This window comes from Mobula birostris, chromosome 20 (genome assembly GCF_030028105.1).
Source record: "Mobula birostris isolate sMobBir1 chromosome 20, sMobBir1.hap1, whole genome shotgun sequence".
NCBI lineage: Eukaryota > Metazoa > Chordata > Chondrichthyes > Myliobatiformes > Myliobatidae > Mobula > Mobula birostris.
Genome location: NC_092389.1, coordinates 7,474,838 through 7,487,207, shown reverse-complemented (window position 1 = coordinate 7,487,207; position 12,370 = coordinate 7,474,838). Strand labels below are relative to the sequence as shown.

General features: G+C 42.9%; 1 protein-coding gene across 3 annotated transcripts in view; it reads left to right on the top strand.

The window, feature by feature from the left end:
- Positions 1–12,370, top strand: part of gkup (glucuronokinase with putative uridyl pyrophosphorylase) — an 84,440-nt gene that overhangs the window by 59,975 nt on the left and 12,095 nt on the right. For all 3 annotated transcript variants that reach the window (XM_072283930.1, XM_072283929.1, XM_072283931.1), the window contains 4 exons: positions 1,880–1,896; positions 6,554–6,611; positions 9,871–9,963; positions 11,963–12,023. In XM_072283930.1, coding sequence (XP_072140031.1) covers positions 1,880–1,896; positions 6,554–6,611; positions 9,871–9,963; positions 11,963–12,023 — 229 coding nt within the window. The remainder of the gene's footprint in view (positions 1–1,879; positions 1,897–6,553; positions 6,612–9,870; positions 9,964–11,962; positions 12,024–12,370) is intronic.

Here is a 12,370-nt window from a genome sequence, read left to right as displayed (position 1 = left end):
AAGGTGTGCCGCAGGGCTAGGTGGGATGAATACTGTTTCTCTGCTGTAAAGTAAGTAACAAATTTGGAATTTTGACTTCATTGCTTATTGAAGTTGTATTCTTTATTGGTTCAGTGATTTTCTTCACTGAGTTTGCACAAGTAGGCCATAATTCTCTTTTTCTGTTGTGTCATGGTTTCCACCCTCTTCCTCACTCTGACTTACTTTCATTTTCTGGTTTGGACTCTTTACGTACAGAAGGAAGCAGACCCAACAGCGTAATGAGATGAAATATTCTTGAACCATCAGATCAAATGCAAAAATCGGGCTGTTGCTGTTTGATGCCTTAGGTGACCAAATGGTCACTTCATATGTGTCGGCTTTCCAACTTCCACCATTTTCCACGTGTCTGTCAATGGCTGCTTTCATTACCTGGTTTGTCCACGAGTAACTGAAGCCCTTGAACTTGTACCATCTATCACAAAGGTTTTATAGTCTGTCGTTGCTACCTTGACTTACCCGGTCTGTCCAGACCTTAGATTTTTAATATTCTATGTGTATTACTGTATTTAAATATCTTTTGTGGTCTTGCCCATCCCTCCTCTTGCCTCCTCACAGTCTACAAGCTTCAGTTCATGTTTTTTTTTAATCAACTTTTGCATCTCCCATGCTTTTATCCATGATTGGCATTGGTTTATTATTGTCACAGGTACTGAGATTAGCCAGCCGGTGCTGTAGTGGCTTCTGCACCAGACTTCAAGGCAAGTAGTCCCAGTTTTGAATCCGGCTGGCTCCTTGCGTACTTTCCACCCGTGCTGGGTTGAGCATCAAGCTAGTAACTTGGCCTCATATTTTAAAAAAAAATATATAGGCAAATGCTAAAGGAACTACAAGGTTGCTGCTCGATGTGCCACAAGGTGCGGAGAGGAACAACAATGTACTGAGAAGGAGTGAAGAGCTTTTGTTTGTTTTCCATCCAGAAAGATCATGCCATACAGTATATATGCATATTGAGGTCGTAAAATGGAAAATAAAATGTACCATGTAGTGTCATAGTTACAGAGAAAGTGCAGCACAGGCAGACAATTAAAGTGCAAGGGCCACAGTGAGGTGGACTGGGAGACCAAAAGTTCATTTTGAGTGAACGAAAGGTCTATTCAAGACTCCGAATGTGTGGCGACACTTGCTGGCTGCCCCAGCACGTCCTTTGGTTGTGTTGGATGTAAATGTGAACAAAACAATTCACTGTACGTGTCAATGTACATTTGATAAATAAGTTAATCCGATTCTGAGGACAGCGGAATGACAGCTGCTTTTGACTCTGGTAATTCATGCTCTCATAGTTTTTTATCTTCTGCCTTGAAGGAAGGGGGTGGGGATGGAAAGAGAATAACCAGGATGGGAAAGGTCTTAGATTATTTTGGCTGTTGGAAGTGTAGGCAAGATCAATGGAGGGAAAACTGGTTTGTGTGATCGATTGAGCTGCTTATACAATGGTCTACAATTATTTTTCCGTTTTGTTTTTGTTAGACTAACAGCCATACCTTGAGGCTAGCTCATTGGTTTGGAATTAACCATCAAAGTAACGTGTCTCTCAATTCCCACGCCCAGTTATGTGACCAAGTTTTCCATTATCCTTTCTAAGATCTGGTATTTTAGATTGTCGCTTGTTTATGTTTATCTAAACTGTTCTTAAGTATAATGCAATGTGCTTGTTATGTAGAAGTTATCTTGTTGTTTGTGAAGGAATTGGAGCCAAAAGAGAAATTATAGACCAGTAAATGAAGGCCAAGCTGGTTAATGTTATCTGTGTGCCTCATTTATTTACAACATAAAGTAGATCCAGAAATGTACTTTTAGTGCATGTAATCTCACTTATCTGACTTCTGTCTTTCTACAGGGGCTTGCTGGAAGCAGGTCAGTGTCAATAAAATACTTTGCTTCATATATTTATTATACTGAGCATTCCTGCAACCATTCCTTGGTTGAGAATTCTTTCCCTTAGCTTATCAGCACAGACAGTACTCACTACTGCAGGGGTTTGTTACTGGTGTTAGCACATGTCTGTGCCATAAAATTGTAATGGATTAAGGTTAGCACATCAAAGTTGCTGGTGAACGCAGCAGGCCAGGCAGCATCTGTAGTGCAGTCGACGTTTCAGGCCGAGACCCTTCCTGACGAAGGGTCTCGGCCTGAAACGTCGACTGCACCTCTTCCTACAGATGCTGCCTGGCCTGCTGCGTTCACCAGCAACTTTGATGTGTGTTGCTTGAATTTCCAGCATCTGCAGAATTCCTGTTGTTTAAGGTTAGCACAGCCTGCTTTACTTGTCTACACTCATCATTCTCTTTGCTATATTTAATATTTGTCACTCTGTAATGATAGTCCAAAAAATGTGGAATATACAGCGCTTAAGCAGATTTTTTAACATAAGGCCCTTCTTCCTTGCATCAGCTTCCACAGATGCACATTTCCTTTGTTAAGGAGCTGAACGAACCTTGTGTTGAAAACTATGGGCAAATGAAGACAGCAGTGGACTGCAGGAAAAAAATACTCCTTTGTGTTTAAAAATATGATTCAATCCTATTAGTTACAGTTAATTTGATTTGTCAAGTCAAGTGCTTATTCATTACTGTTTCCCATGAAATGATAAGCCACATGTTCCACATTCTGACTCGGGATTAACTAAGCTTCTCCTGAATTCTTTACTTTTTTTTTACTCTTGTATTTTGCTTGGTACAAGGTTTAAGGTTCAAGGTAGATTTATTATCAAGGTATGTATGTATGTATGTAGTATACAACCCTGAGATTTCCCAGAGATAGCCATGGAACAAAGAAAACCATGTAAACGAGTCAAAGAAAGACGTCAACCCCACCAATGCACAAAAAAATTCCGCAAATGGCAACAAGAACATTAATCAGTCCAATCCATAAATTGCAGACCCAGAACTTCGGTACCATCCTCTGATGGATGTGTGTGAGTGAGTGAGTGAGTGAGAGAGAGAGACAGACAGACAGACAGACAGACAGAGACAGACTGACTCTGACTGACTGACTGACTGACTGAAAGAAATGCAGGGGCCTTTCCTTCAGGAGCAACGAGCAAGAGGCTGGTAGTGCCAAACATGCACTTGCCTCGGTGTTTCAATCTTTGTAATTGTATTAAAGGGGAAACTTTTTATGTCTAATCTGTTGAACACCTTCATAATTTCAAAAACTTAAAGCTGTCATGGTCCGGTACGTGAGTCCGCATTCCGGTTCACGGTCCGGTCCCTGGACTAAGGACTCCGGGTCTTCCAGCTGTCCCTTGTTTGAGTTAATCATAGACACCTGATTCCCATCTTTGGGCTTGCAATATAAGTAGCCTTGGGGTTGAGTGTGGGGGCTGGTTTGTCTTGTCAGTCCCCCTTAGAGCAACCTGTTGTTGGAAGGCTAGTGAAACCATTTGTGATCTCTAGGCCTGGTTGGAGGACCACTGCTTCATGGAGCCTTGTTGCCACTTGTTGGAGTAGTCTTTGTGGTATGGATTTGGCTATTTCCTGGGCCAGCTGAGTGGCTGCCAGCCACTCCAAGCTAGGTAGGGATCTGGCTGTTTCCTTAGCCAGCTGAGGTTGCTGGCTGAACTGAGACTTGAAGCTACCCCGGAGCAGATATGGAACTGTCTGTTGTTCTTTGGTGTTTGTCTCTTCTTGTCCTTGCCTCTGTGGGGTAAGCCAGGCTGTTTTGCCGTTGCCCTGCGGGGGGGGGGCGGGGGGGTGACCTGTCTTGTCCTTGCCTCTGTGGGGTAAGCCAGGCTGTTTTGCCGTTGCCCTGCGGGGGGGGGGCGGGGGGGGTGACCTGTCTTGTCCTTGCCTCTGTTGGGTAAGTCTGGCTGTTTTGCCATTACCTGACGGAGAGACCTGTCCCACCTTAGTGTGGAGATGAAGTTGAGTCCCAGCTTGTCTTAGGATAGGTCCTGGCTCTATGTTTATGTTATGTTCTGTCCTGTCTCATGTTAGTGTTGTGTTAAAGATGAGTCCCAGCTTGTCGAAGGATAAGTCCTGGCTCTATGTTGATGTTCAGTTCCCAGTCTATCTCTGAGCTCCAAGAACCCAAGCCTTGAGGATCCCAAGCCAAGCTCAAGACCCTAGACCCCAAGCCTCGAAGATCCCAAGCCAAGCTCAAGACCCAAGACCCCAGCCTGCAGCCAGGCTCAAGTCCCAAGACCCCAAGCCTCGAGGATCCCAAGCCAAGCTCAAGACCCAAGCCTCAAGGATCCCAAGCCAAGCTCAAGACCCAAGCCCCCAAGCCTCGAGGATCCCAAGCCAAGCTCAGGACCCAAGCCCCCAAGCCTCGAGGATCCCAAGCCAAGCTCAAGACCCAAGACCCTAACCTCAAGCCATGTCATGTCCTTGCCTGGTTCTGGGGTCCGAGCCCGAGACAAGACCCAGGTTCTGGGTCCTTGTCCAGTCTCGGGCTTGGAGTCCGAGCCTCGTCTTGTCTCCAAGCTCAGGCCTCTAGACCCCAGCCACGTCCTGTCCTGAAGCCATGTCATGTCCTTGCCTGGTTCCAGGGTCCGAGCCCGAGGCAAGACCCTGGTTCTGGTCCTTGTCCAGTCTCGGGCTCGGAGTCCAAGCCTTGTCTCCTAGTCCATGGTTCCTAGTCCTGGTCCCGCTTTTCCTAGCCCAACTCTGCGTTCTTGTCCCTGCTCCTTGCCTGAATCCTGTCACGTCCCTACTCTAGTCAAGTCCTGTTCCTTGTACTTCAGTGTCTGTGTCTTGCATTTGGGTCCATTCCCAGCACCCCTTGTGACAAAAACATCTGCCCTAGAGAAGAATCCGAAATTCTTAAATATTTCCAGAGATACGATGAGGCATACAAAAGAAACTGGACAAGGTAAAATAATGGTGGGAATTGACAAATCTGGTCATTTTAAATAATAGAGAATGCTGAACAGGTCAGGCATCAAATGTGGAAAGGAAAAAAGGTTGAAGTGCCTTTATCAGTTTATTTCTTTTGTGGTGGGTTCCAAGGTTGTCAAGCCAAGGGGTGGTCATGGGGACAAGCTCCCACTACCTAAAAGTTCTCCTCACGGCACGCGCCTCAAATAGCCTCTGAAAACTAAGTCCAACTCCTGGCCTTCTCATGTGGCTTAGCCTCTAAGCCCGGTGGAACTGTTTCTACTGACAGGAAAAGGGGCGAAAGCGGGTCCTGGTGCCTTAAAACCAGTGCTTCGGATAGATGGAGCTCGTCAGCCTGGGAAGGCAGTCCATCTAAGAGAGGGAAACTCTGATTTCAAACCTCCGCTGCCTTGCGGCCATACCCACTGATGGGAAAGGCTTCGGGAGTAAACCCTGAGGACAAATCCGGAGCTGGAGTCCCTAAGGCAGTCCGACGTTGCCTTCAACCTCGTTCTGGCAACTCCTGCGACGACACTGGTGCCAAGCTGTATTGGCCCTTGCTCTTCCCTTGGACAACATCGGTGTCGTGGAGAGGGGAGACTTGCTGCATGGGCAACTGCTGGTCTTCCATACAACCTTGCCCAGGCCTGCGCCCTGATGAGGACACTCCAGCAAGACTTTCCAGGCACAGATCCATGGTCTCGTGAGACTTACGGATGCCACCAAGATGACACTATTTAGTAATTAGTCCATTTGTCAAAAAAAAAACAACAAGATTTGTTACCTCAATGAGTCCTAATTTCAAGACTTAGTACTTTGAAAATTTTGTCTGCTTTCCTCGTAATGGGAGATTTTGGAAGGATCTGACAGGTAACTTGGGAGAATTTCAGACAAATCAAATGAGTTGTAGTTGATTGTAGTGAAGTTTTTATACAAAAGCAGATTTTGTCTGTAGTTCTCTGGATTTATAAACATGGCCTGCTTTTGCTTTCATAATTATGTTTTGGGGATTTTTGTTTAGATTCTTCTATTGATAGCCGTTTCGTTTGGCTATACTTGTGTACAGTTGAACGGTAGTTAAGCTCGAGTATGGAGAAGTGATAAATAAATAAATCTCTTGTATCACTGTTAACATTCATCACTGTCAGGACAATTATAAGCTTGGAGCTCAGAAATTATTAGAAATTGGCTGCATTGGTGACTGCATGGAAACAATTATGCAGGACTACTTGTGCTTGTTTATACAGAAAAGCTATTTTTATTTGGAACTGCCTTCACGTCACTCTCAATGCACGAATCACTGGTGGCAGAATTTTATTTTTAGAAAAATTTTTTTTGCATATAATTTACATCTATTCTTAAAATCCATATTTTTTGCTGTTATTTACTTGAGGGATATGGCATCACTGGTATGGCCAACATTTATTGGCCCTCCCTAAGAAGGTCTCAGTGACAATCATTCTGTAGAAGATACACCCAGAATGTTCTTGGGGAAAGAATTACAAATTTTAGAAATCATTTTGGTAAAGGAATGGTATATCTGTGAGTCAGGATGGAACAGGACGTGAGGTTGGTGGGGTGGTACCATTCATATATGCCCACTGTTCTTGCCCTGAGCGCTAGAGAGTATAAGTATGTTTACTGGTGGACTGAGCTTCACGTTCTGTCTTCAAGATTTTTTTTTCTTTTAACAGTGCGATAGTTTCAGCTACACTTAAGTCCTTGATGAAGTTCTATGATTTAATTGATGATGTGAGTAAAACACTGACTTTTATTTATTCCAGCAATGTTCAAAGCAAATTTATTGTCAAAGTACAATAATGTTACCATATACGACCCTAAGATTCATTTTCTTGTGGGAAAACTCAGTAAATCCAAGAACCACAATAGAATCAATGAAAACCTCACCCAACAGAGTGGAACAATCAGTTCAAAAGAGAACAAACTGTGCAAATACAAAAAGGAAGAATAAATCATAATAAATAAACAATAAGTATCAAGAACATGAGATGAAGAGTTCTTGAAGCGAGTACATGGGTTATGGGAACAGTTCAGTGATGGGAGCAAGTGAAGTTTAGTAGAGTTATCCCCTCTGATTCAAGAGCCTGATGGTTGAGGGATGGTAACTGTTTCTGAACCTGATGGTGTGGGACCTGAGACTCCTCTACCTTCCTGATAGCAGCAGTGGGAAGAGAGCATGACCTGGGTGGAGGGGGTCCTTGATGATGGATGCTGCTTTCCTGCGACAGTGCTCTGTGTAGGCGTGTTCAGTGGTGAGGAGGGCTTTAACATGATGGACTGGGCCACATCCACTACTTTTGTAGGAATTTCCGTTCAAGGCCATGGTTGTTTCCATACCAGGCTGTGATACAACCAGCCAATATACTCTCCATCACACATCTATAGAAGTTTGTTAAAACTTTAGATGTCATACCGAATTTCCACAGACTCCCAGGAAAGTAGAGGTGCTGCTGTGCTTTTTTTGTAATTACACTGATGTGCTGGGCCCAGGACAGTTCCTCTGAAATGATAATACTGAGGAATTTTAAGTTGTTGACTCTCTTCACTTCTGATCCTCCTGATGAGAACTGGCTCATGGACCTCCGGTTTCCTCCCCCTTGGTCTTGCTGACAGCGAGGGAGAGAGATTGTTGTTGTGGGACAACTCAGCTAGATTTTTAATCTCTCTTCTATATGCTGATTCATCACTACCTTTGATTTGGCCAATGAGAGTTGCGTTGTCAGAAAATTTGAATATGGCATTGGAGCTGTGCTTAGCTTCAGTCATAAATGTAGAGCAGGGGGCTAAGCACACAGCCTTGTTGTGCATCTATGCTTATGGAGATTGTAGAGGAGATGTTGGTGTCAATCCAAACTGACTGGATCCAAAATCTGAAATAGAGGATCCAATTGCACAAGGAGGTATTGAGATCAAAGTCTTGAAGCTTATTGATAATTGGTTTTGAAGGGATGAGAGCATTTTTCACCCCTGGAGCTGATTCTGTCTTGGATTAGTTGATCATTTCAGAATTGAAAATGAGTGAAGTTTTTGTCGCCAAAGGTGATGCATATCAGTCCTGATCCAGTTAAATGTAGGTTCAGGCTTGAAGGACTTTAGCCATGACCATTGGGAGCATGCGCTGGGTAATGTTTGTAAGGAAACTTCTCTGCTGCATTTACTTATGTACACACAGTGGCTACTTTATTAGGTACAGGAGGTACCTAACAAAGTGGCCACTGAGTGTGTGTTCATGGTCTTCTGCAGCTGTAGCCCATCCACTTCAAGGTTTGACATGCTGTACGTACAGAGATGCTCTTCTGCACACCTCTGTTGGAATGCATGGTTATTTGAGTTCCTTCCTGTCATCTTGAACTGGTTTGGCTCCTCTGACCTCTCTCATCAACAAGGTATTTTCACCCATAGAGCTGCTGCTTACTGGGTGTTTTTTTGGGGGTTTTTTTGTTCTTCACACCATTCTTTATAAACTCCAGAGACTGTCGTGTGTGAAAATCCCAGGAGTTCAGCATTTTCTGAAATACTCAAACCACCCCATCTGGCACCAACAATAATTCCACTGTCAAAGTCACTTAGATCACATTTCTTCCACATCCTGATGTTTGGTCTGAACAACAACTGAGCCTCTTGATCATGTTTACATATTTTAATACATTGAGTTGCTGCCACATGAATGGCTGATTAGATATTTGCATTTGTAACGTTCAGTTATATTGGCTCGTGTATGTCTAGGGGAAATCCAGCCCAGCACCCGCCTCAACACTCCCCACAGGGTCGGTTGCCACCCGAATCAATCACAAACGTCAATCATCAGCCAGCACACCCAGTAAATTTTACCAAATACACTTTATAGGTATTACTAATTCTATGACATTAATATACATTTGATACAGAGAGGAAAGTAATGGGGAAAAAAAAGGCACCCACACTTATCAAAGTCCAAATTCTTTGCGCGCTACGTTGGAGCTCAATTCGACTTCAGACGACAACCCGAATTCCGTCGACTCACGGCTCGGGACCACCCTGAGTGACTGACCGGAGCCTCTCCACACGTCCGCGGTCTTCCTAGTCTCTCCTCCGACTCCCTGCCAAAACTCAGTCCACAGTCATATCATACAGCATGGTATCCGAAAACAAAACGATACATAACCACCCATTGGCTAATAGAACCCTGTTATCTCATTTTAAAATAAAACAAACTGTTAGCACAAACTCTCTTCAGCGTTAAAGCACAACAAAGCCGCATTCCCCAGATTAACATAGCAAAGTCGCCATTTTAAATGTAACAAAAGAAAGACCCCATACACATTAATGAGCAAGTGCACAGGTGTACCTAACAAAGTAGCCACTGAATGCATGTTCCTTGGTGTGTTGAGACATACACAGTAAAACTTTACTCTTAAATTACTTCATCGTCTCCAGTGTCTTAAGTGAACAACTAATATAAATACATGAATCTATACTGTAAAGCTACCAATTTTACCTTGTAATTTGGCTGTCTGAACTCATTTGGATTTTAATTCTGGGGTCTAACCTGCTGTGCCACACTGTCCCTTTATTAATTTACTGTTTTAAAATAAGTCACCCTGGGGCAGCACAGTAGTGTAATAGCATAATGCTTTACAGTGCTAGTCATCGGAAACTCGGTGTTCATTTCCCACCACTGCCTCACCGTGACTCCCATGTGTTTCCTCCAGGTGCTCTTGTTTCCTCCCACGTTCCAAAGATGTATGGGTTAGGGTTAGTAAGTTGTGGGTATACTGTGTTGGCGCCAGAAGCATGGCGACACTTGTGGCCGTCCCCAGCACATCCTTGGACTCTGGTCATTGATACAAAGCGAGCAATTTCACTGAAGGTTTTGTTGTACATCTGAGAAATAAAGTTAATCTTTCTTTCTATCTATTTATCTATTTTTTCCTTTAGTTTTTTTCCCTTAATGTAACTATATAAATTTCCTTGTATTATTCGAGACTGATTTTCAAGTTTCTTTTGACAGGATTTACCAAAGCCACTTAGAGCAAAATTTATTTTAAATGTGGAGTCTGAAGAACTATTTATTACAGCTGGACTTCAGGATCGAGTCGTCCAGGTACAGTTCACATTTCACATATGCAGTGGTTCGTATGAGTAATTTAAGATGGATAAATTTAAATTAGTTATTAGCACTCAACTTAAAAAGTTCAAGAATCATGAGAAAGTGTTGCAGCTCTAAAACATTCGGTTTCGACCACATTTGGAGTTTGTATTCAGTTCTGGTTGCCTTATTATAGGAAGGATGAGGAAACTTTAGACAAGGCACGGAGGAGATTTACCAGGATGCTATCTGGATTAGTGAGCATGTCTTATGAGGATAGGTTGAGCGTCCCCTCTCATCTTCCTTCACTCTAGAGATGTACAAGGTGATTATCGGCATAGATCAAATGGACAGCCAAAGACTTTTCTCCCCCCAGAGTGGAAATGGCTTATACAAGTGGACAAGGTGATTGGAGGAAAGTTTAGGGGGATGTCAGAGGTAGGTTTGTTGCAGAGAGTGATGGGTGCATGAAACACCCTGCTGGGGGTGGAGGTAGAGTCAGAAACATTAGGGACATTTAAGAGATTCTTTAGGTAAACACATGGATGATAGAAAAGTAGAGGCCTATGTGGGAGGGAAGGGTTAGATTGACCTTAGAGTAGGTTAAAAGGTTGGCACAACATCATTGGCTGAAGGGCCTGTACTGTGTTTTATGTAACCCAGAAGATTGCAAAGTGATAGAGTTGGACTGTAGCATCCATATAGATCCCAGGAAATGAAGTATTGTGAAGTTGAGTCAAATACGGTCAAAGGATCTTTCTCGTTACCATCAAAACTGCCTTTCTGGTACTCCCTCATCTTAAACAACACTTTCAAGAAGTACTGAAGGTAGCAGACGTATAGAATGTGGGGTATTTCAGTATTCATCATCGACAGCAAATCAAGACCTGAGGGACATAGCTGCTTAACTGGTTCTGCGGCTGGTGATAAGTGAACCAATACTTGAGATAAACTTGCTTGTCTTTACCCTTCTGCCCGTTGCAGATGTGACTGTCCATGACATCATCATTGATAGAAGTGACCACTCCACATCTCTGACCCATCTTAATACTCTGTTGTGTGGCAATATATTTGTGTTGAAGATGGCTTGATCAAAACAGATGCTGAAGCTTAAAGCAGGGCATTTATGAGGTGCAGTGAACTAGCAGCATCACCTAAAATATATATCACCATAATCTGTAACCTGTAGCTTGGTGCATTCTTTCCTCCATAAATACAGTACACTCAAGTTGTGTTTCAAGGTGCAGAAGAGCAAGATTGGGCACATCTAATGGTGGGGTGGGTATCTGGCGAAGATGTAGCATGGGAAAAAATGCATGTGAAATCTTGCCACTTCTGTTTGTGAATGGTGGTGTGGATAATTAGTGGGAAGGAAAGATTTCAAGATCATTCCTGTAGTCAAAGATGTTGGAAATGAAGCCAGAGCATTTATAGTCCATGTTCATTGAGAAGTGCTAAGTACATGTTCCATTAAAGTTTCCTTCTGAGACAGCAATCAAAAAGAAATCCTCAGACAATTTAGTTTACTCCATACTGGGTGTGTAATGGTTATGTGTGCAGTCAGCAAACAGGTTTCATACTGAAGACGTGCTCCTGAACCAGCTGAGGCAGCCAGCAATGTAGTCACTACGTGACTATTTATGTGGAAAACTGCCCATAAGTGATCTGTTCACAAAAAAAAAACAGGACAAATCATGTCCATCTAATTACTGCCTAGTCAGCCTACTTTAAAATAGCAGCAAAGAGATGCGAGATGTCATTGTCAGTACTTTTTTTTACTTAAAAGAGTGGTATCAGAACAGAATCAGTTAATTGCAAATAATGTAAATATGAGAATTTTCTCTGCCTCTTTCAATTGCTGAGTTTGCACTATGCAAAACAATTCATGTGTTTGCTAATATCATTATTGTTCAAAGTAATCTGTTTAAATTAATCTTGCATGTGATTGGGTTCATTGCATTGCTTAACATTTGTTTCTGACAAGTTGGTTCAAAATTCACTTTTTCTTAAACAGGTTTACGAAGGGCTTGTGTACATGGATTTCAGCAAAGAACTCATGGAGAAACAGGGCTATGGTAAGGGATTTGTTTGTGTGTCAGAGATTCAGCAGATGCTGGAGATCTTGAGCAACAGAAAATGTTGGAGGAACTTAGCAGGGCAGGAGGGAAATAAACAGTCAAATGCTCTGGGCCAAAACCCTTCATCAGTCTTGAAACATTGACTGATCATTTCTCTCCATGGGTATTGCCTGACCCACTGAGCTCCTCCAGCATTTTGTGTGTGTTATTTGTAAAGTGATGAAACCCGTATTTAAGATGCAATTACTATTATCTTTCTGTACTGGTCAGTAGAAGTGTTTTCCATTTTATAAAATATTTATAGCATAGAGTTGGCATGCTCCAGATGAACCATATCCTCTCAT